Source organism: Desmodus rotundus, chromosome 8 (genome assembly GCF_022682495.2).
Source record: "Desmodus rotundus isolate HL8 chromosome 8, HLdesRot8A.1, whole genome shotgun sequence".
Classification (NCBI taxonomy): domain Eukaryota; kingdom Metazoa; phylum Chordata; class Mammalia; order Chiroptera; family Phyllostomidae; genus Desmodus; species Desmodus rotundus.
In genome coordinates, this window is record NC_071394.1 from 95,956,192 (window position 1) to 95,980,919 (window position 24,728).

Here is a 24,728-nt window from a genome sequence, read left to right on the forward strand (position 1 = left end):
AGTCCCATTGTAAAGTTTTATTAATTCTTAATTGGATTTCTGTTGCCAAAGCATATTTTTAAATGTGATAAACACATTAAGCCTGTTGAAAAACATCTATCAGTTAGGAATCCAGTAGCAAACTAAACTGGCCCTCCTGGGAACTTGGAGGGACACAGTTGGTTACTTCCCCACGCTGATCTTACCCTTAACAGCATGTTGTGTATTTAACAGTCTACCCCCAAATTCCACTTTAGAAAGCCACCACCAAGCTCCTTTTAAAAATTGAAATCCAATGGCATTGACAGGCCTCATTTTCTTTTTTACTTATAGTGTTCTTTGCCACCTTTTGTTATTACTGTCTTCAAACTTTTTTATTGCTTTGGGTCAGTGGATAAAAATACCATCCTGGTTTCCAATTAGTGCTCTGCACTGTCCTTTGTGTGTCCTTTGCTCGTGTTGGTGCTTTACCCGCTGACTGTGGGCATTCTCTCTAGGACAGTGATTTTCAACCTTGTGCTGCAAGAATTTTTAAAACATGCAATACCTGACTAGTCAGGAACACCAACTTCTTTTCCCTTAGATTGTCAAATTAAAAAAAAAAATGACAATGGCCAACACAACAAGAGCCATCTATAAGAATTCATCAAAATTATACCTATTTTTTTGCCAGATTAGCAAATAGTATAAAATATTTTTTGGTGTGCCACAGAATTTTAGTAATTAGTTTGTGTGCCATGAAATGGAAAAGGTTGAAAATCACTGCTCACGGACTCTGTTGGGCTGTGACTTTTCTTTCTCTGAGTAACTTATAAGAACTGATCATTCTCTCCTGCATTTGCTGTTATATCAGTGTAAATGCCTCTGAAATTTCTCTGAGCCTGCCTCCTCAGGCCAGCCTATAACTGAACACAAGTCCGGCTACCTGCCGCTTTGAAAGCCAATACTCGAGAGGCTGGTGCTGATGTAAAGGAAAGTGGTTTTATGCAGATGCCAGCAACCTGGAACATGGAAGGCTCTCATCTCAAAGCTCATCTTGACATCTCAAGCATCGTGGAGAGTTTATATAGGGGAGTGTGGGAAGAGGAGAACTAAGAAATTTCTGGCGACATGAAGTTTCTCAGCTCTGCTCTTGAGTGGTTTCAGGGTTATCTCCTGCATGTGTTATCATTTAATTTCATTGTTCCTTTCACAGTTTCACTGCTGATGTCTGGGAATAGGACATGGAGACAGTGTTTCTGCTGGTTCTGATATGAGTCACTGATGCTTGCCCAATTTCTTGTGGTCAGGGTCATTCCTTGGTTAAGCAGGAACTAGAACTGCTGATGTCTATAAAATACTTATAAAGGAACTTTTAATATATGAATCTTCTATAAGTTTGTTAGTACAGCTTATTCTATAATTACCACCTGATTAGCATATTGTGTTTACTTCAATTACTGTTATAATTCCCCACTGTTAATTTTCCTCCATGTCTATGGAGCTGTTGATGTCCTCTGAGTCTTCTGGGGGAATGAAAAACTTTAGCTTTTTGTAGAGCAAAGTTTCATGAGTTGAAAGCAGATATATATTTTTTACAGGCATCTGTTGACCAGATATAATTTTTCTGGTATGGGAAAACAAGTCATAAGGAGGAGGTTTAAAATAATAAAGACAAGCATTATAAAGAAAAGAATGGTTAAACCTAAATTAAAATTCCTTCTAATATGGACCGAGTCCTTGTAGCCATGGAAATAGACTTGCAAACCAATCTTCACTTCACTCAAAAGAGGGGTGTGATGGTCCAATGTTTGTTGAAGCCAGGTAGCCTGTTGCCTGATTTTGTTGGTGCTTGTTTCCTGCTGAGGTGTCAATGTAAGTATAACGAGCGGAGTTGATGGTCATTCAGACTCGTTCTTGTTCTCCTAGTGTGTAGTCTAAGGCAACTTGATTTTCTAAGACAGCTTTAGCTAGAGAGTCCAGAGACTTCTGAATATTAGCAAGTGAGGTTGGCAGTTTCATTGACTATGATGATTAAATTCTTGGAGAGATTTCAAAGTATATGCTCATGTGCAGCTACTCCTCACCAGGGTAGTAGAGTACATCTAAAGAAATATTCATTACCATATGGAATTTCTCTTGGGAGATCTCAGGCCATTTGGGTGAATGTTGATTGCTTGCTCTGGAGTCCCAGCTGCACAAACTGTTTTACTTACTTGCTTACAGATCTAAGGAGGGAACAATTTTCTTCTGGCTCCCCCTGAACAGATTAAAAACATCTGGAGTTGGAGTGCATGCTTTGGTGGGGCCTGTAGGAGAAGCTGTTGTCTTTAAGGAGAGAAGGTTACTTGGGGAGACAATTTACAGAGTGAGTGCCATCCCAGCAGAAAGATAGGACATTAGGCAAATAGAGCAACCTGAGAAAGCTGTGTGATAACTTAAGATCTCTGAGTTGGCATTCTAAAGGGTTGTTGCTGCCTTCATCTCATTAGCCTTCTGACCCAGACTGTTGTGGGCTTTTTTTATTCCCAGTTTGGTGTGGGATACAGGGTACATGGCTCCCATGTCTACTAAAAGTCAATCAACTTGTTCCCCACTGCCAGTTGTATCTGGGGCTCCTGTGGGGAAGTAATGAAGGGTTGGGAGATGTCTAGAGGAGCTTTGGGCCGCCTCATTCACCATTCCATTTCACCACCTGCCTATGTGTCTCTTTTTACTTACTTCTTTTTTCCACGCCTGTTGCTAGCTACCTGAGCTTTCTGCCTTGGTGACTTTCTGCACCTGGTCTATCACCCTTGCTGCGATCTTATCTGTGAATAAGTAAAAAATAAAGTTTTAAAGAAAATTAACTGAACTAGAGTTTATTATCCATAACTGTGTATTATAGTCTGTTGAAACATAACTTTTCCCCCTAAAATTACCCTCATTTTTATCAAACAGCAAATCAAGACTAATTCATTTACTACATTAAGTCCAGTTTCCATTCGGCCTGATTATTTGCATAAACACAACAGGACGTGCAGGCAGCGTTTCTGCTGGTTCTGATATGAGTCACTGAGGCTCGTCCCAATTTCTTGTGGTCAGGGTCATTCCTTAGTTAAACAGGAGCTGCACCTGCTGATGTCTATAAAATACGTGTAAGGGGAATTTTAATATTGGGTTGGCCAAAAAGTCCATTTAGTTTTTTCTGTAAAATAAGACACATTTCTCATTTTCACTAATAACTTTACTGATTTGGATATTTTGAGTATGTTGGCTATCTCTCACTACTGGCTTCTAGTGGGTAGAGGCCAGGGGTGCTGCTAAACATCCAATGTGTAAGACAGCCCCACAGCAAAAATTATTTGGCTAAAATGTCAATTTACTTTGTCAAGAAACTCTGCAAACCATTTTTGACATGTTCGATTAGTCACAGCACCTTCTCTATACACTGCACAGATTTGTTTATGTTTCAGTTGTATTTTTACCTTTCTTGAAATAAAGCATAGTACTCTGAAAAAGTTGCATATTTTCTTCCATCTTTAATATTAAAATGGCTGCACAAAAATTCACCAATTTTAGGATTTTTTTAATGCATGCTGATATGACGGCTATCATAATACAATCTAACAAAGTTATTTCAAATGAAGTTAAAGACAACTAAGGAGAACCAAGATGGCGGCGTAGGTGTTCCCACTGCGCCTCCTCGCACAACCAGAACTGACGGAAAATTGAACGATAAGGAAGTCCGACACCAAGTAAATAAAAAATAAACATTCATCCAGACCGGTAGGAGGGGCAGAGACGGGTAGCTGGGGCGGAGAGGACTCGAGTTGCCCTGTTGGGACCAAGACTGGCAGAGTGTGGGACGATCGGGGCAGGCAGTCTGACCACTAGCAGACCCTGCAGCCCCACATTCGTGCAGATAAACCAAGAGGGCCGGACTCAGAGTGGCGGAGAGCGGGGCAGGCAGAGCAGCGGGTAGCACCCCGCGGCCCCACATTCGAGCACAGATAAACCGGACAAACGGAGGGGAGTGAAGCAGTCCAGGCAACCCAGGGCTCCAGCGCAGGGGGGGGGGAGATAAAGCCTCAAACCTCTGGTTGAAAATGCCCGTGGGGGTTGGGGTGGCAGCAGGAGAGACTCCCAGCCTCACAGGAGAGGTTGTTGGAGAGACCCACAGGGGCCTAGAGCGTGCACAAGCCCACCCACTCGGGAACCAGCACCAGAGGGGCCCAATTTGATTGTGGGAAGCGGAGGGAGTGGCTGGAACCTGGTGGAGAGTGGAGCGGGCACCATTGCTCCCTCTCGGCCCCTCCCCCACGTACAGCGTCACAGTGCAGCGACCAGCATTACCCCGCCCTGGGGAACACCTAAGGCTCCGCCCCTTTAAGTAACAGACGTGCCAAGACCAAAAAAAAAAAAAAAAAAAAAAAAAAAAAAGGCCCAAATGACAGAACACTTCAAAGCTCCAGAAAAAATACAACTAAACAAGGAAGAGATAGCCAACCTATTGGATGCACAGTTCAAAACACTGGTTATTAAGACACTCACAGAATTGGTTGAATTTGTTCGAAAAGTAGATGAAAAAATGAAGCCTATGCCAAGAGAAACAAAGGAAAATGTCCAGGGAACCAATAGTGATGGGAAGGAAACTGGGACTCAAATCAACGGTGTGGACCAGAAGGAAGAAAGAAACATCCAACCAGAAAAGAATGAAGAAACAAGAATTCGGAAAAATGAGGAAAGGCTTAGGAACCTCCAGGACATCTTGAAACGTTCCAACATCCAAATTCTAGGGGTACCAGAAGGAGAAGAGGAAGAACAAAAAATTGACAACTTATTTGAACAAATAATGAAGGAGAACTTCCCCAGTCTGGCAAAGGAAATAGACTTCCAGGAAGTCCAGGAAGCTCAGAGAGTCCCAAAGAAGCTGGACCCAAGGAGGAACACACCAAGGCACATCATAATCACATTAGCCAAGATTAAGCAGAAGGAGAGAATCTTAGAAGCAGCAAGAGAAAAGGACACAGTTACCTACAAAGGGGTTCCCATAAGACTGTCAGCTGATTTCTCCAAAGAGACCTTACAGGCAAGAAGAGACTGGCAACAAGTATTCCAAGTCATGAAAGGCAAGGACCTACATCCCAGATTACTGTATCCAGCAAAGCTATCATTTAGAATGGAAGGGAAGATAAAGTGCTTCTCAGATAAGGTCAAGTTAAAGGAGTTCATCATCACCAAGACATTATTATATGAAATGTTAAAGGGAGTTACCTAAGAAAAAGAAGATAAAAAATATGAAGAGTAAAAATGACAGCAAACTCACAGTTATTAACAACCACACCTAAAACCAAAACAAAAGAAAACTAAGCAAACAACTAGAACAGAAACAGAACCACAGAAATGGAGATCACATGGAGGGTTATCAATAGGGGATTGGGAGGGGCAGTGAGGGGGGAAAGGTACAGAGAATAAATAGCATAAATGATAGGTGGAAAATAGACAGGGGGAGGGTAAGAATAGTGTAGGAAATGTAGAAGCCAAAGAACTTATAAGTATGACCCATGGACATGAACTATAGGGGGGGAATGTGGCAGGATGGAGATGAGTGAAGAGGGGGAAGAGGGACAACTGTAATAGCATAATCAATAAATATATCAAAAACAAAAAAAAGATAACTAAGCAGTACTAGAGCCATTGTACAGAAAAAACTAAATAAATTCTTTGGCCAACCCATACATAAATCTGAGTTTGTTAGGGCAGCCTATTCTATAATTACCACCTAGTGAGTATATTATGTTTACTTCAATCACTGTTGGCAAGCCCATTTCCTTGGACCAGCTTCACTTTACCTTACTATTGTTCCTTGTTGAAAGTGTCTTTAACTTATTACTACCTGTTTGCCTCTCAAGTGTCTTTCCTTTGTGGAGCTGCCATTGTCCTAGCCAGGGGCTTTTTCCTCTTTCATTCTTTGAGTCCACCAAGATACCAAGTGTGGTCACCTTTTCTCTGAAAACGTCCCCAATGAGAGTCGCGTTTTCATTCTGGCTTCCTCTGCTCTAATTGAGGTCTTCATAAATTCTTAAGCTCTTAACTACTTTTCCCTATCTGCCTCCTTCAGAGCCATTTTGTCGCTGCAGAATTCTATCTGCCACTGGCTTCCTACCGAAGAGTTCTGCAGCCTCACTTCTGAAGCTAGAACCACATGTGCGAGCATTGCTGTTGCACAGTACCAACCCTCTACTAAGAAGAGCCAGGCTCATTCTTCCCCGTTTTTACTACAGTGGTTCCCCCGTTGTTCTTGCTCTTTCAGCCTGCTGTCCATCTTCCCCCATCATGCCCATCTTTTTTAACCTAACTCTGTGCCCAACTCCTTCACAGAAGCTTTCTCCCCATGCTGCTCCACACTCCTTGATTTTTAGCACTTTTATGTAACACTGACTTTGCATTTGTCCATATAGATACTATCAGTCCAAAGCTCCTTATCTGTAATTTTAAAATCCAACAAGTTTGGAAAACTGAAAGCTATTTAATAACCTTGGCACAAAACTTGGGAAAAACCTCTCTGAGTGGATGTGAACTATCTTTATTTATTTATCTTATCTAGTGTGACTGTTTATACATTCTGCTCCAGAAATATGAATCTGGTTACAGTGCAGTTGGACAGGATAGAAAGTGAAGGGAACTTATCTATCCTCACTTTTTGGAACTGCCAAGTTCCTCTAGTATTGTGCTTCTCAGACTGGGGTACCTGTACCCATGAAAGTATGCGGGGAGCATAGGGAGTTCCAGTGTATACCTTCTTGATTGCCAGGAGGGTCAAATTTATTTGATGATTTGAGGGAAAGTATGGAATATTAAAGAAAATGTAGTAAGGTACAAAATTTTCATGCATTTAAGGGATAAAAGGTAAAATTTTAGAGAAATGAGGGTACTGATGTTAGGTGGGAAGAAATGTGTTCATCCTCCTTGACTGGGGTGCTCAAGCACGGTTCTTATTCAGAACTCAAACAGTTTGCATTTTTGTGTTTCTAACTGGCTGGACTCTGGGTTTTGTTCTTGTAAACTTCTCCAGGACCACACAGGATGGCAAAAACTGCTGAGACTATGACTGTGTGGAAGAAAGAATAACACTAGTGCATCAATCACACTGACTTTAACAAGCAAGGAAGATATCAAAAGTGAAGGCCAGGAAGGGTTACTTAGAAAAATCAGCTGTGCCCTAAGAAGGCTAAACTTGACAACACTGGCAAATTACTCAGGTTGGTTTCCGAACTTGTGTCTTAGGTAGTACAATTACCTCTCATACTTTTTGTTTGGTTGGTTATTTTTCCCTCTGTTTTATTGACAAATAATTGGCATATATTCCTGTATTAGTTTAAGGCACACAGCACGGTTGAATGATTACCACAGTAGGTTCTGCTACCTTCCAGCTTCACATAAAGATACAATAAAAAGAAAAGGAAGAAAAAGGAAAAAAATTTTCCTCGTGATGAGAAATGTTAGGATTGAACTCTGTTAACAACTGTATGTCATACAGCATTGTTAGCTATAGCCATCATGTTGAACATCATATCCCTAGTATTCATTTATCTTATAACTGTAGTTTGTTTGTACCTTTGGACCACCTTCCTCCAACTGCCCCTCCCCCCACCCTCCTCTTCTGGTAGCAAGTCTGATCTTTTTTTCTACGTTTGGTTATTTTTTCTTTTGTATTTAGAATACACATATAAGTGAGATCACATAATATTTTTTTTTCTCTGCTTGACTTACTTCACCTAGCATGATGCCTTCAGGGTCCATCCATATTCATCAAATGATAGTATTTCCTTATATTTTTTGAAGTATATTTTATTGATTATGCTATTATAGTCCCATTTTTTTTCTCCGATTTATTCCCCACCTGTCTGCACCCCCCCCACCAGATTTCCCTCCCCTGTCACTCAGTTCATGTCTGCAGGTCATACGTATAAGTTCTTTGACTTTTCCATTTCCTATACTATTTTTAATCTCCCCCTGTCTGTCTTGTACCTACCATTTATGCTTCTTATTCCCTGTACGTTTTCCCCCATTCTCCCCCCTTGCCCTCCCCCCCTGATAACCCTCTATGTGATCTCCATTTCTGCGATTCTGTTACTGTTCTAGTTTGATTAGTTTTGTTTTTTTATTTTTTAAGTTCAGTTGTTGATAGTTTTTTGTCATTTTACTGTTCATATTTTTGATCATCTTCTTTTTCTTAGATAAGTCCCTTTAACATTTCATATAATAAGGGCTTGGTGATGATGAACTCCTTTAACTTGACCTTATCTGGGAAGCACTTTATCTGCCCTTCCATTCTAAATGATAGCTTTGCTGGATACAGTAATCTGGGATGTAGGTCCTTGCCTTTCATGACTTTGAATACTACTCTCCAGCCCCTTCTTGCCTGCAAGGTTTCTTTTGAGAAATCAGCTGACAGTCTTATGGGAACTCCCTTGTAGGTAACTGTGTCCTTTTCTCTTGCTGCTTCTAAGATTCTCTCCTTATCTTTAATCTTGGGTAATGTTATTTATGAGGTGCCTTGGTGTGTGCTTCTTTGGGTCCAATTTCTTTGGGACTCTCTGAGCTTCCTGGACTTCCTGGAAGTCTATTTCCTTTGCTATATTGGGGGAGTTTTCTTTCATTATATTTTCAAATAAGTTTCCATTTCTTGCTCTTCCTCTTCTCCTTCTGGCACCCCTGTGATTTGGATGTTGGAACCCTTTAAGTTGTATCAGAGGTTCCTAAGCCTCTCCTCATTTTTTGAATTCTTGTTTCTTCATTCTGTTCTGGTTGAATGTTTATATCTTCCTTTTGCTCCAAATCATTGATTTGAGTCGGTTTTCGTTCCCTTCACTGTTGGTTCCCTGTATATTTTCCTTTATTTCATTTTGCATAGCCTTCACTTTTTTCTCTATTTTGCAACCATTTCTGTGAGCATCCTGATTACCAGTGTTTTGAACTCTGCATGTGATAGGGTGGCTGTCTCTTCGTTGCTTAGTTCTATTTTTGGAGTCTTGATCTGTTCTTTCATTTGGGCCATATATCTTTATCTCGGTGCACCTGTTGTGTTGTAAGGGGCGGAGCCTTAGGTATTTGCCAGGGTGAAGTAGCCTACCTCACTGCATTGTGGTGCCGTATGTGGGGAAAGGGTCAGAGAGGGAACAATGCTGCTTGCTCAGCTCTCAGCCAGCTTTCAGTCACTTCCCCTGCTACCCACAAGCAAATTGGGCCTCTCTGGTGCTGATTCCCCGGTGGGTGGGTTTGTGTAAGTTCTAGGACCCTGTGGATCTCTCCAATGAACTCTTCTGTGAGGCTGGGAGTTTTTCCCACCACCACAACCACTACAGGTTTTTACAGCCAGAGATTTCGAGGCTTTCTTTTCCCATTTTGGAACCCTGGGTTTGGCGGTCTGTCTCACTTCCCAGTTGTTCCTCCCAGTTTACCCACATGCAGATGTGGGACTGCCTGGTCTTCCAGCCAATGCCTTGTGCACGTCCTCTCCACAGTGACTGTTTGTCTCTGCCCCTCCTACCAGTCTGAATGAATGTTTCTTCTTTAATTCATTGGTTGTTGACTTTCATACAGCTCACTTTTCTGGCAGTTCTGGTTTGTTTGGTTTTTTTTTTTTTCAAAATTGTTGTTGTCCTTCTTTTGGTTGTGCAAGGAGGCACAGTGTGTCTACCTATGCCTCCATCTTGGCTGAAAGTGCCTTTCCTTGTTTTTTTAATGTCTGATTAATATTATACTATACGAGGTCTGTCCAGATCATATTCAGCCATGTAATATGAAAAATAGAGGCATTTATTGAAGAAGATAGAAAATACAAGAAACATTGTAAATAGGACAATGACACCTCAGTCCCCTTCAAAGTAGGCACCTTGGGACCTCACATAGTTCTCCCAATCACCATCAGCTGCTCTGCCTTATTTTCCTGAACTCATTGATTGTCTGAAATCTCTTCCCTTTCAAAGGTGATTTTGTTTTGGAAAAGCCAGAAGTCATAGGGCGTCAAATCTGGCCTGTATGGGGGTTGAGTCACCTGGGTGATTTGGTGTTTCACCAGAAAACTCTGCACGAGATGTGATGCATGAGTGCACGCTATGTCATGATGAAGGTCCATAGCCTCGGCCTTCTGAGTCATCCAAATAGTTTCCGTGGAGGAATGTTCAAGCTTAATGCAAAATGCGATGCAGATTCATTGCTGTATTTGCTCAGTCCTTTTGAATGTGACAGCCATACAGTACACATGCTCACTTAACATCATCTACCGACTCCACTGACTAGTACAGTGAGGTCATCATTGTTCACATATGCACATTCCAGTCCACTCTCCTCGGCTGCCAGGTTACATCGATGTTGTGTAAACCGTTCTCATTATATTAACAATGGCTGGACTTTTTTGGGACAGACCTTGTACGTATGTGTGTACGTATATATATCACAGATTCTTTGTCCACCTGTAAATGGATGCTTAGGTTGTTTCCACATCTTGGGTATTGCAAATAATGTTGCTGTGAACAAGGGGGTGCATCCATCTGGTTTTATTTTAATCCTCACCCAAGGGTATGCTTATTGATTTTAGAGAGAGGGGAACAGAGGGAGAGAAAGGGAGAGAAACATCAATGTGAGAGAGAAACATCCTTACATTGTCTCTCATATGTGCCCCCAATAGGGATGGAACCTGCCACCTAGGCATGTGCCCTGGCTGGGAATTGAACCTGTGACCTTTTGGTTTACTGGACAATGCTCCACACAGCTGAGTCATACAGGCCAGGGCAGCAGCTGTCTTTTAGAGTTATTTTCATTTCCTTTGGATATATTCCCCAAATGGAATTGCTGGATCATGTGGTAGTTCTATTTTTAATTTGTTGAGGATCCTCTTTTCCATAGTGGCTATACCAATATACAGTCCCCTGAACGATGCACAAGGGTTCCATTTTCTCCACATTCACTCTAGCACTTGTTATCTCTTATATTTGGTGATGACCATTCTAATAGGCTTGAGGTGGTATCTCATTGCAGTTTTAATTTGCATTTCCCTAATGACTAGTGATGTTGAACATGTTTGCATGTACCTGTTGGCCTTTCATTTATCTTCTTTAGAGAAATGTCTATGCAGGGTCTTTGCTTATTTGTTCTTTTGCTCTTGAGTTACATGAATTCTTTATATATTTTGGATATTAACCCCTTATCAGATACATGGTTTGAAAATATTCTTTCCCATTCTGTAGGTTATTTTTCACTTCAATGATGGTTTCTTTTGCTGTGCAGAAGTTTCATGTAGTTCCACTTGATTTTTTTGCTTGTGCTTTAGGTCTCATAGCCAAAATATCATTGCAAAGACATATGTCAAGGATCTTTATTCTTACATTTTTTTTACAGGAGTTTTATGGTTTCAGTCTTACATTTAAGTATTTAATCCATTTTGAGTGCATTTTGTGACTGGTGTAAGATATGTGTCCAGTTTTATTCTTTTACATGTGAATATCCAATTATCCCAGCACCATTTATTGAAAAAAATGTCTTTTCTCCATTGGCGATTCTTGGCTCCCTTGTCAAATAATAATTGGCTGTATATGCTAGGGTTTATTTCTGGGCTCTCAATTCTGTTCCATTGGTTCATTTTTCTCTTTTTATGCCAGTGCCAAACTGTTTTGATGACTTTGGCTTTTTAGTATAGCTTGAAATCAGGAAGTGAGTTGCCTCCTGCTTTGTTCTTCTTTCTTAGGATTTTTTTTTTTTTTTTTTTTTGGCTATTTGCATTCTTCTGTGCATCCATATAAATTTTAGAACAGTTTTTTTTTTCCTATCTCTGTAAAAAAAAATGCCAGTGGAATCTTGATAGGGATTGTATTTGAATATATAGACCTCTTTTGGTAGTATTGATATTTTAACAGTATTAATTATTCCAACCCATGAACATAGGATACCTTTCTATTTGTGCCTTCTTCAATTTCTTTTAGTAGTTTTCAGTGGAGATCTTTCACCTCCTTAAATTAATGCTAAAAATATTTTATTGTTTTTGATGCTAATGTAAATGGATCGATTCCTTCATTTCTTTTTCAGAAAATTAATTGTTAGTGTATAAAAACACTACTGATTTTTGCATGTTAATTTTGTATTATGCAGCTTTGCTGAATTCATTGATTAGATCTAACCATTTTTTGGTTGAGTCTCTAGGATTTTCTATATATAAAACCATGTTATCTGCAAATAGAGACAGTTTTACTTCCTTTTTGTTTGTTTTAATTAAGCATTATTAAAAATGTTTATTTTTAACATGTTGTGTGCTATTTTGTGGTCTTCTATTTTGTTTTTTAGTAGGTAATAAATAATGGCAGTAGCTATGGGAGATCCTGGACTCTTCAAATTGCAGTTTGCCCCCTTTAGCAGTGCCTTGGATGTTGGATTTTGGCATGAGTTGACCCAGAAGAAGCTGAATGAGTATCGGCTGGATGAAGCTCCCAAGGACATTAAGGGTTATTACTACAATGGTAGGCAATACTAACCTCCATCTTCTATCATCTTCTGTTATCTTTTATTCCCTCCGGTATAGGGTCAGCTTTCCTTTAACAAGGGACACTCTTGTCTTTTATGATTAATGGTCTTCACCAATTTCTATTTTACTTCCTAACTTCTGACCCAAGTTTATTTTCACTTCTTTTTCCCTGTTTTGGAGAAAAGAAGGGGCAAAATAAGACCCTAGTTATTAATCCAAAGAATTAATACTGATTTACATAGTACTTCTGGGGAGAGAATATTGGATATTTTTTTTCCAATGAATTTTTCTCTATATCCTTGGAAAATTTCTTAAATTCACGAAAACTCTGTCATTTTAGGCTAAGTCCCTGTTTAGTTTGGATAGCCAGGAATTGGATGAGGCACTTTGGGCTCAACAAAGAAAACAAAATTGCTCACAAATGTTTTCATTATAAATGCTGCTATTAATGACTTATGATTGAAAATATTGTAATGCTTCTGTGCAGGTGATTCTGCTGGGCTGCCAGCTCGCTTAACATTGGAGTTCAGTGCTTTTGACATGTGAGTATTTTTTGCCCGAAATCTATAGTGAAGAATGCTATTTGCTTTTTTCAAGGAATGAGCATTCTTAACCTCCCTCATAGGTGCATCACGAGGCAACTAGGGATGCTCCTGGTGAGCAGGGTCAGCTCCTCATGATATTTTTACCTCTCCTAACAAAGAGACAAGTGCTAAATGCTTAAGACTTTCTGATTTATTTTTTTCAGCAGGTATTTATCACAGCCTGTTTGGTGTCAAGTACCATGTAGATTGATTGAGGCTCAGATAACATCTCTCCTGATTTTGATTATAGTTAATATTTTGTGATTCTTTATTAGTACCTCTTGACTTATTCCTTTAGTTGCTTATCCATAGGGATCAATAAATATTTATTAGGCTACTTCTGTATAGAAGATACTGTACAAGGCATTATAGCAATACGCATAGAAATACCGCATATGCCCTCAAAGAGTTTTTTGTCTAGTTGGAGGTGATGGGGAGTTGCTGGAGAGAAGAGAGGCATTTATTGACTTAATTAGCTAGGCATTTTCACGTACATGATCTTTTCAGACCTGCCAGGTATAATTTTTCTCTTTTTCAGATGAGGAAACCATGGGTCAAAAGGTAAAATGGCTTTCTTAAGGTCACATGTAGCCTAATTTAGGAAGCACACATGAGAGAAAGTTAAAAGTATTTCTGAGGTTGCAGTCTGAGTAGCTAGGGGCATTTGGTTATCTTCTACAGAAATAGAGAAACGAAGAAGGGGGCTAAAATTTAAGGTGGAGGTAAGTTTGGTTTAGAACATGTTGAGTTTGAGATGACAGCATCCAGTAGAAGTGTCCAGAGGCACTGGAGTCAAGCAGGGTGGGTCAGACCAGATTAGGGAGTCTTCCTTGAAGAAAAGATCACGAGGCTGTAAGAGAGGAAGAGACTCTAGTATAAAAGAGCAAAGGGCCAGAGCAGTGTACGTACCTGATTTAGGGAGGGCAAGAAGATACAGATCTAGCAAAGGAGATGGGAGTTGTCAGAGAAGAACCAGAAAAGAGGTACAGAAATCAAAGAAGGAAATGTTTTCAGGATGGAAAGAGATGGTCTACAATGTCAGAAGCAGAAAGGTCAGAGTTCAATGCAAGGGTCATTGGATTTGCTGATTAGGTCTTTTGTGGTCCTTGAAAACTCAGTTTTCCAAACTGAATTCTATGAAGCAGGATCCTTGTTGGGCCTATAAAACAATTGAGAGTTGGAGACTCAGAAGCTTCAGGGAGGGCAACATTTTCTGCTTTCTTGTACCTTAGCACTGCTAAGTTGAGGGATTTGGGGAAGGCATAGAGGTTTTTCTTTGCAAGGACTGCTTGGTTTTTGAAAATGGCAGTAATCAAGGTTAGACTATTTCAAATAAAGTAGCACTAGAATTGTTTTTTAATTTCTCCAGAAGTCAACACATTTTATTCCTTTATCAGAATCAAATTGCAAAATTAAATTCCCTAACATAGATGCAACAATGTTAGTCTCTATGTCTTTAAAAGGTTAAGTGTTAGTTCATAATAAATTCCTGTGATTATTTGTCAACATAAATTAAATCCTAGTAATCCCTACCTTGTTTTGGTAAAGACTAACTTAATTTTGGAGCAATTGCAAGGTAATGAGGGAAATACAGACAGTGTACAAGCAATAAATTGTCCGAAGATGGTAAAGTGGGGAAAATCAGCAGTATAGTTTTCACATAATCCGGAGAGTCTAACATTCATCATAGCCTCATTCCTCTCTTTATTCTGTCCTCGACTAGAGGTTATTTTTAAAAGGTATTAATAGTTTTGTTCTTTGGCCAGTAATAATAACAGAAAAATGCTACAGCTAGTTGAGATCTTACCGGTGCAGGGGGCTGTGCTGGGAATCATTGTGTAAGCCTCACTGTATTTGATCCTCATCATGTTCCGATGAACTAGGTGTCATTATCTTTTTCAAAGTGTTGAATCTGAGACACAGAGAGATAAAACAACCCATGCAAAGCTGAACTGTGTGAAACCAGGATTTGAGCTCAGGTTTGCCTGGCTCTAAAACCAGAGCCAATCTATGATGATCTTAAGAATTTAATTCTCAGACAGCAATCTGGATTCCCTCATTAAAATAATAATAATAATAAATAATAGTTTTGTTCTTTGGAACACAGGACAAAGTCAGTTCACAGAAATTAGGCTTGATCTTATTATAAAATCCAAGCATCTTAAACTTTAGTGATCTAGAAATTTTAGTTGAAGGAGGTAAGAAAATCTGTGATCCTACAGCTATGACTTGCACACAAATTGCTTGGTTTTTCTGGTCATATATATTTTTAAAGATTTTATGTATTTATTTTTAGACAGAGGGAAGGGAGGGAGAGAAACACCAGTGTATGGTTGCCTCTCACATGCCCCCTACTAGGGACCTGGCCCACAACCCAGGCATGTGCCCCAACTGGGAATCGAACCGAGGACCCTTTGGTCCACAGGCCAGCACTCAATCCACTGAGCCACACCAGCCAGGGCTCTCATAATATTTTTTCATTTAGCTACTGAATACTCACAATATGTGAGGCTCCCTGGTAGGCACTGGGGGAGATGAGCAAGAATAATATGTGGTCCCTAGTGTTGTGAAGATGGCCCTGGATTTGAGATTTGAAGATGTAGTATCTGTCTACAGCTGATTAACGAAGTTACCTAGAATAAGTCCTTCTAGTTTTTTAGCTTCAGTTTCCTCATCTCTAACTCTCAGCTTTTAATGTTCCTTCTAGTTTTAAGTTTGTAATTTTCTGAGTCCCTCTTTTTTAGGATGGTTGGTGCTATAATCTGAATGTTTGTGTATCCTAAAATTCATATGTTGAAAAACCTAATGGCCAAGGTTATAGTTTTAGGTGGTGGGGCTGTTGGGAGGCGATTAGATCATGAGGGCAGAACTCTCACAAATGGGATTAGTGCCCTTATAAAAGAGGCCCCAGAGGGCTAGCTCCCTCCTTCTGCCACGCGAAGACATAGTGAGAGGTGGGCAGTCTTTGACCGAAAGAGGGCCTTCACCAGAACCCAGCCATGCTGGCACCTTGACCTTGGGCTTTCAGCCTCCAGAACCATGAGAAATTTAATTCTGTTTTTTATAGGCCACCCATTCTGAGGTATTTTGTTACAGCAGCCCAAACCGACTAAGTGTGGAAGTTTATTATTGTTGTACTTTCTGTATTTTTATTACTGTGCCTCTGCACAGGTTTGGAGGAAAATCTTTATGAATTTACTCCTGAAACCCTGACTGCTTCTTATGTGAAGGATGTGGAGATGTTAGGAATACAAAGACTTACGAAACACGGAGCTCTGGAGGGGCCCTGGATAGAGTAGAAGACAAATATTTGCATTATAATGCACTCTATGCTATAATGAATATGAAGGAGTGATAGTTATTTCAGGAGTATTAATGGTTTCCTCTGTGTCTTGACAGTACAACAGAATGTACTAGCACTGGGCATACAGAGAGGAATAAGGTACCTGTTGAATAAGGAACTACCTGAGGAATAAGTTGAATAGCCACCAGTTTTAGTTCTCACTTATGGATGCCATGAATATCTCAGCTTTGCAGGGCACCAGACAAATTCCTTTTACTCTGGTCCCTGGAAGCCTTGTGGATCTCCGCCAGAAGGTAGCAAAACAGGATCCTGTTCTCTGCATTGTACTAGGTGAATGATAAGTCAAGTACTAGTTTAGCAGGCACCAACTGTCTTAGGGTAAGATGTACTGCTGAACTAGACCTCAAAATGTAGTGGCTCAAAGAGAAAGGAAGTTCATTTCTTGTCCACTTCATTATCCAGGGCAGTGGTCCAGTCTTCTATCCTCTTACGGCTCAGTCATACTGAGGGGGTGCTTGCCTTTATGTGCTGCTTAAAACTGAATTGTCACTTTCAGGTAAAAACAGACAGAAAGGGAAAGAGGGCTGGGGTGAAAACAGGTGGAAGAAACATACCCTGTCTCTTAAAGGCTCTCACTGGGCAGGGACATGCATCACTCCACTCAGATTCTGCTGGGGAGAGCACAATGTCTCAACTACCATATTTTGCCATGTATAATGTGTACCCATGGGTTTGTGCATATTATACATGGGAATATTATATTCATGACATGTAATCATTAAACACATGTATTATGTGCATCCCTTTTTTCCCCTCAAAAATTGGGGCAAAAAAAGTGTGCATTATACACGACAAAATACAGTATCTTGCAAGGAAGCCTGGGAAACGTGGTGCCCAGCTACCAGCATCTTGTGTGTTTTCTGTGACTGTGTGTGAAGAGGAGAATAGACTTTGGTGGCCTGTTTCTGTATAAACATGAAGCTGGTTTTTAAGAAAAAGTTTTTCTTTCCCTGAGCCTCTTCCCTTGAGGAACATTTATCTTTTTGAGTCATAAGAAATATTTTTATTTTCTAAGCCTCAAGTTGGATTCAGTTAGAGAAAAGAAAGACGTAACACTTGTCCTCAAGTAACTTAAAAAGTAGCCAAGGAAATAAGACTCATATGCAAATTATCTGTGTGAGGCACAGGTTGTCTCTTATTCTCTGCTATCTGGCTAGTACCTAACACAGATCCGACGTGTACTAATTGCACAGATAATTGCTGCATTTAATTACAAGCAGTATAAGTGTATGGCTGATAAATGGGATATGGTGTGGTTGATAGAAAGATACCAATGGACTGTTAGAAGATGTTATAATCAGGAACCCAGATTATTATGGAAGGCAGCAGATAATGCAGCATGCTCTACCGGCATGCTGAGTGTGACTTCCCAGGTCCCCAGAGTTCCCTGTGGCCATGCAAAGCTGTGGAGTAAGATTCCTGCAGGTGTGGAAAGCAATCTCTGCCCTTCTGGGGTATTTATTCTGTCTGGCCACCTCCACTGCCTGTCTGTTCCAGAGGCTCTGACCATATGGCTGCCTTTGGCCAAGTGCAAATAACAGGGACAAAACAGTCAGTGCTTTTCTGAGCAACCACTGGGATACCAATTGGCCAGTCACTGGGGGTGAAGGCCAGTTTTCAGAGATAACAGGCCTGGACTCAGGCCTTTATGACATCCAGTCTTTACCAGGTTAATACACACATCATTGTGAGTTCACGGTTGGCTTTAGGGAAGATTTCTAACTCTGACTTTTTAAACAGCATTATTGATACACGATTTGTATACTGTAAAATTCACCCTTTAAAAATGTACAACTCACTGGTGTTTAGTATATTCACAAGGTTGTACAGCCACCACCACTATCTAATTCCAGAACGTTTTTGTCACCCTGCAAAAGAAACCATGTACCCTTTAGCAGTCATTCTTCATTCCTCTCTTCTCCACCCCCAACCCTAGAAAACCACAAGTCTGCCTTCTGTCTCTGTGGATTTGCCTATTCTGGACATTTCATGTAAATGGGATTGTAGTAAAACTAAACTAGTCTGTGTTCAGGACTAGAATTTGGACTAAATGCTCTCTTATTTCCAAGTCAAGACCTTTTTCCTGTTTTCACCTGAGCCACCTCTTTGTAGAACAAGTAGAACTTGAAACTTGAGAAACTGGTAGAATGGCTTTCTCTCCCATTATCACTTTTTTCCCTCTTTTTTTCTTCCTTTTTTATTGATTATACTGTTATAGTTGTCACAAGTTTCCCCCCTTTGCCTCCCCTCCACCCAGCACCCCCAATCCCTCTGGCAGTCACCCTCTCCTTTGTTCATGTTCGTGGGTCATGCATGAAAGTTCTTTGGCAACTCTCTCTCTTATACTGTTTTTAAAAGGGTACTTTTCTCCTCTTGTGCTTGTGTCCAGGTTAGATCTTAGCCTCCTTCCCTCTGTTTCAGCATCCTGTTCTAGCAGTAATTTCATAAAGCTGTCGGAATGTCGAAAGCCTAGTCTACCAACCGCTCCACTTTCTTCTTCTGCCCTCTAGGCTTAATTGCGCCTTTTGTTGATGACCTTGTTTCACTTAGATGAAAATATTCTCATGTTGGAGTAGTGTGGCGACAAACAATGTAGGTTTGCTGCCGACTTACCCGCTCCCAAAGAAGGCTCTGGCCACTGAAAGTTACTTCGCTCCTGAGACTTGGCATCTGAGCCTTACAGTCAGCATTTGGCAGAATCTTTGTCATTCATTGCACCCCGTCATGCCCGTTCTAGCTTAGATCTGTTCTTGAAGCTCCCCAAACCCAATTTGATGCAGACTTTGAATGAAGAAACACTGCGTCTTTTAAACACAGCTACCATCAGTGCAATAAATAAAAATTCATTCTTCACACAGTAGTTGTTAAGCAACGACAATATTTGGCTGCTAATGAGATGACTATTTTAATTTTAGCACCTGTAACCACTAAAAAACAGTTAATCATTTTAGAGAAGAGGCCAGATTTCTCCACATCTGAGTTTTTGTTCAGAATGTTTTCGTCTTTCCCTCTCCTGACTTGGATTACTCTGGAGCCTCTGAGGCCTTCTGGGGCGCCGTACAGTGCACATGCGGCGTGATGGATTGGCAGGTAGCACAGGTGTAACACATTTTGTCTCTGTGACTCAGACACCCACCGGGGGTTTGCTAAGCAGAGCTGTGCAGAGCCTGTTTGGGCTGGGCTCAGTTCTGGGGCAAGTTCCCTGCCCTCAAGGAGCTTACTGTTCTCTGGCTGGGTAGATGTGAATGTCTGTCCTGAAAACACTCTGAATTGTTATGCTCAGTTTTATGTACAAACCATTATCAGAGGCAATGGGAGATGGCCTCCTGGAAGAGAGAGGTTTGGAACAGGGCCCTGAAAGCCTGGTGAGGAGGGGTCAGCACACCACCTTGGAGTTAACTAATTCTAATTTAGATTCCAGCTCTGCTTATTCTTATATGACCTCAGGCAAGTTACTTAAACCTTTAAGTGGGAGAACAAGTGTTAGGAGCACTCAAACCTTGTACAGTTCTTGGCATAGTAGAAGCTTAATAAATAATGCTTCCCATTCAGGTTAAAGATGAGAAAGAAGAAAAAATAGAGAAAGAACATATATTTGGGAGGCAGTGGAAGAGCAGCATGCTGAGAGGTTAGGGTAGGGGGTTCTAGAGGCTTTTGGGAGATGTAGTGTCTGTTTTTATTTTTTAAGCAATGTTATTTATCTTTTTCCAAAGAAATGTGCCCTGGATCTTCTATTTGTCCCTAAAGAGCACCGTCCTCTGACAGTCACTGTTGGGCTGGTTTGTCTGTCACTCCTTGGCTGTCTGGGTCCCAGCTACGCCTGCTTCACCATGTTTCTCTCACATCCAGGAGTGCTCCCACCCCGGCCCATTGCTGCCCTGCCTTCGGAACACTGCATAACACCAACACACTCGAGGCTTTCAAGGCTGCAGATAAGAAGCTACTTTTGGAACAAGCAGCAAACGAGGTTAGCTGGGAAAGCATGATGTATTCGTTGTATTTTCCGTGGTCCCACACGCATGGTGTTCCTGATCAGGTACAGAGATCTGTGTGTCATAGAAACTAGTACCAACTAGTATACAGTTGGTACTCAAGTTGGCTTCTGGGTGGTGGGCAGGTCAGGGAGAAGACCCTGAGACTCTTCTCATTCCTTTCTTCACCTACCTTTTTTTTTTCTCCTCTTTCCTCAGGACATGATGTTCTCTCTGCCTGGAGTGTCTTTCCTTTACTTCTTCACATCTGAGTTAGTGTGAGGACTTGAAATGGGGGCAAAATTTATTCCAGTTCCCTCTAACCCACTTAATCAAGTGAACTTCACACTTGTCCTAAAAAACAGAAGAGTGTTCTTTATGTGGGTGCCATGGTCAGAAAAGGAAGTTTCCCACCTTTGGTCTTGAAGAAGGTGTCCTTATTATGTCCCCCATGATGGATACAGCACATGACTCTAGTGATGATGGTTGTTCTTCTTGGCCTGCAGCTTAACTGCTTCTGGGCTCCTGCTTTGGCTGCACATTTAAAAGGCCATCTCCAGAGTTGGGCCAGGTCTTAATCCATCATGGAAAAAGCAGTTTGCTCCCCACAGGAATCCTCACTCCTTGCCCGGGGCTCAGCTTATCAGAAGTGAGGGCCTGCCTGCTCCTTCAGTGGTCTAGCTCCTCCACAGTTATTATTTCAGTAGCAGGAACATCTCTTTGCTTATTTCCTTCTTCCACCTATTTGTGAGGATCAGTTCTTATTGGCACAGTAAGAACCATTTGTTTGTCTTGCTTAGTGGCACAATGTTTAGCAACTAATCTTAGCTACTGAAACATCTCACAACCAGCAGCTGCAGACCAGCACCAGCTTCTGCTTCTAGTCACAGTACTTGCTGAATATTCATACATTTAAAGTTCATTCTCTTTCCTTCATATCTCAGTGTGAGATAATCCCAAATAAGACTTTAAGAAATCCCCTCTATATAGTTCTAGTCACTGCCTCCCAGGAGCCCTCCCTGGCTCTTTTCCTTCCCACTTCCCAGCCCAGTTTGATGTTCCTCCCACAACTCTTACATCCTTCTGTGGTAGCACGTCCTACCTGGTGGTGTGCTTGGCCATTTATTCCTGTATCTCTCACTAGACTATAAGCTTCTAGAGAGTAGGGAGTGTGTGTGTGTTTTTTTTTAATTTCCGTAACCCTCATGTGCCTAGTATGTACTAGCAAACAAGTAAATATTTGTTGAAGGAAAAAACAAAGGCACGAAAATGGCCTAGGTGCCTCCTCTGATGCTGAGTCCCACTGAGAGGAGGCCTCTGGGTTCTCTCACTTTCCTCAGCCTGGTAGGAGACTGTGGCTGGTGGAGAGGAGTGGGAAGTGGGCAGAGTGAAATACCCCACTTCATTGCCTGGGGTAAGTGGTGCCGGGCCTACAGGAAAGAGGGGTTTGGTGCTGTACAACTTCGGGCCTCGCTCAAGTGTGAGAAGCTCAGAGATGCCTGATAACCTACCTTGACATTTTCTTTTCTTCCGGCAGATATGGGAATCCATAAAATCAGGTGCTGCTCTTGAAAACCCCGTCCTCCTCAACAAATTCCTCCTTTTGACATTTGCAGTAAGTAAATAGACTCCGTGTCACACTTAGATTGCTCGACGCCCTGGCCGAGCCCAGGGTGCCAATAGAACAGTCTGCTCCCTCCTCCTCGAAGCTTTTACCTTGTGTCATTCAGTCATGGCTGTTAAATAAATGTTCATTTGGTTAGTAGTCCAGTAGTGCTAGCCCTTATTACCAGTGCAAAATTAATTTATCCCTACTGATCATAGTACTGTTAATGATTGCATGGTTTATATAGCACATCCAGGACACAACAGAGTCCGATTCAGGGAGTAGTGGTTCGGTGCTGCTGATGACTTTGTTAAATACAGTCCATCGACATAAAGAAAAGGTGGTATCTCAGGGACTCTGGCCGTTCCCAAGCAGCTCTGCACTAGAGGACATGGCACTACGTTGCTTGTCCACAATATTGCATTGTTTGTTTTTTGGGTTTTTTTTGAAGAAAGAAAATGTTTAATATAAGTGAGATCTAATTATAATGAACATTGAGGATAGCTTTGAAGAGGAAAAGAAATCACATTAGGGTAACATCTGCTGCCTAGGGAAACGAGGGAAAGAAACTGGTCTCAGTGAGCAGGTAAGGATGGGGTAAGAGCTAAGGGTTGATTGTAAAGATGCCAGCTACACGTACACACACATGCATGTGTATGACACATATATATGCACAGATAATACCTTGGAAATATTGGAGGTTTGGTTCTACAATAAACGAGTCATAATCTTTTTGCCGGTAGAGGGTCTTGCCTTCAATTTGTAAAAACGCAACATCTATGAAGCACAATAAAGCAAAGTTCAGTAAGATGCTGTATGTTTTATATGTATGCATAGCTGTATATATCTAGACATGAAACTAATTTTTCCTCTACAGTAAAGCACGACACTATAATATTCTGTCAAGCGTATATTCCATAGACTCTTGAATGACTAGATTGTTTCTAATACTATTGAAAAAATTGCTGCAGCGAATAACCCTGGCCATACTGATTTTTCCCCCTGTTCATTTTATTCCTTTAGAATAAGTTCTTTGGAGGGGACATATAAACATATTGATATTGGTATATACTTATTGTGTGTCATTTCACTACAGCTTCATCAGCTTTGGATGTTAATTCTCTTTCTCACATTTTTCTTTTGTTTTTATTTATTTATTTATTTTTGCCATGTTATAGGTCTTGCTTTTCTCCCTCCCTGACAAATGAATCTTCCATTTCTTCCAAATGCAGCCTCTCTGATTTACTGAGGGAATGATAAGCATCAAACCACAGGGTGGCTATCTAAAAGGAGCACATTTCTAACAGGATAGAAAGTAGATACAGAGGTAGATACAGACACATACTGCTTTATGTGTAATACCGGAGGGATAGAAAAATTTTAAATTCTTCATGGGATTACTAGGTGCAATGTGGCATGGATAATTAGCCTGTAAACTAAGTAATTTTGTAGGTTTGCTACTAGAATATATATAAATAGTGCTGGTTAAAAGTTTCTGGTTTTGTTACTCTAACATCAATACATTTTCTACACCTAGAATTCTAGTTAATGGAATCTAGTTGACAATTTGCGCCTAAAGAGAGAAAAATAACATTAATTCTTAAGGTTTTAAGGCATTTCCCAGTCACTATGGGTATCGGCCTCCTGCCCTTTTACTGAGCATTCTTAACCTGACTTTAAAAGTCGTTCTTTTAAAATCTTCAGGCACAAGAGCTTTATGTTTAATTTAATCGAGGCCTCTTGTATCCTGAAAAGAATCCTAAGAAATTCAAACCTTTAGACTATCACCTGATAAGCTTCTTAGAAATTGTGAAGTCCTTCATCTTGAATTGTTTAACCTTTTACTAAAGATCAGTTATGACAAATCATTTAAGTACAAAAAAGAGAGAATAATTTCTGGAGGTATTTTTGTTTTTTTTTCTTCTGCTGTTTTTAGGACTCAAAGGAACAGACACTTCATTTATTTCAGTTTTGCAGTTTGTTTTGCTATTGTCAAAAGATAATTTATTCCTAGTTGGTCAATTTCTGGCAAATTTAAAGAGAGCAGAAACTGTAGTTACTAGACTTTCTCATCTGGCTACATGTTTACATATAAGTTTATATTTTAAAAAGTCACCCAATATGATTTAATTTATACGAAAAGTCCAGAAAAGCAAATCCAGAGAGACAAAATAGATTAGTGCTTTCAGGGATCAGGAGAGGGGGCAATGGGGATTTTCTGTTAATGCAGTGGTTTTCAGCCTTTTTCATCTCACGGCACACATTAAGTAATTACTAAAATTCTACAGCACACCAAAAAATATATATTTCTTGCCAATCTGACAGAAAAATAGGTATAATCTTTATTCATTTACACCAGCAACTATTGTTGTGTTAGCTGTTGTCATTTTTTTATTAGAAAATCTGAGAGAAAAGAGGTCAGTGCCCCTGACTAAATAGTCAGGTATTGCATGTTTTAAAAATTCTTGAGGCATACTTGTTGAAAATCACTGTGTTAATGATATTTATTTATTTATTTATTTATTTATTTATTTATTTATTTTTGTGGGAGGGTGATGAAAATGTTCTAGAATGGGTGGTAGTGGTGGTACAACCTTGTCAATATACTAAATAAACCACTCAATTAATATACTTTATCATTGTAAATTTTGTGGTGTGTGAACTATATCTCAATAAAAAAGCTATGGAGCAACCATGAACTTTTAAATTGTAGCAAGATTCAAGAAGAAATATTAATTAGGCA

The 24,728-nt window shown here is 40.4% G+C and overlaps 1 protein-coding gene across 3 annotated transcripts in view; it reads left to right on the forward strand.

Annotated features, from left to right (window-relative positions):
• ATG7 (autophagy related 7) overlaps nt 1-24,728 on the forward strand; it is a 269,209-nt gene that overhangs the window by 21,501 nt on the left and 222,980 nt on the right. For all 3 annotated transcript variants that reach the window (XM_071222289.1, XM_053929529.2, XM_071222290.1), the window contains exons 2-5: nt 12,283-12,455; nt 12,948-13,002; nt 20,258-20,375; nt 21,917-21,994. In XM_071222289.1, coding sequence (XP_071078390.1) covers nt 12,296-12,455; nt 12,948-13,002; nt 20,258-20,375; nt 21,917-21,994 — 411 coding nt within the window. In that variant the 5' untranslated portion in view covers nt 12,283-12,295. The remainder of the gene's footprint in view (nt 1-12,282; nt 12,456-12,947; nt 13,003-20,257; nt 20,376-21,916; nt 21,995-24,728) is intronic.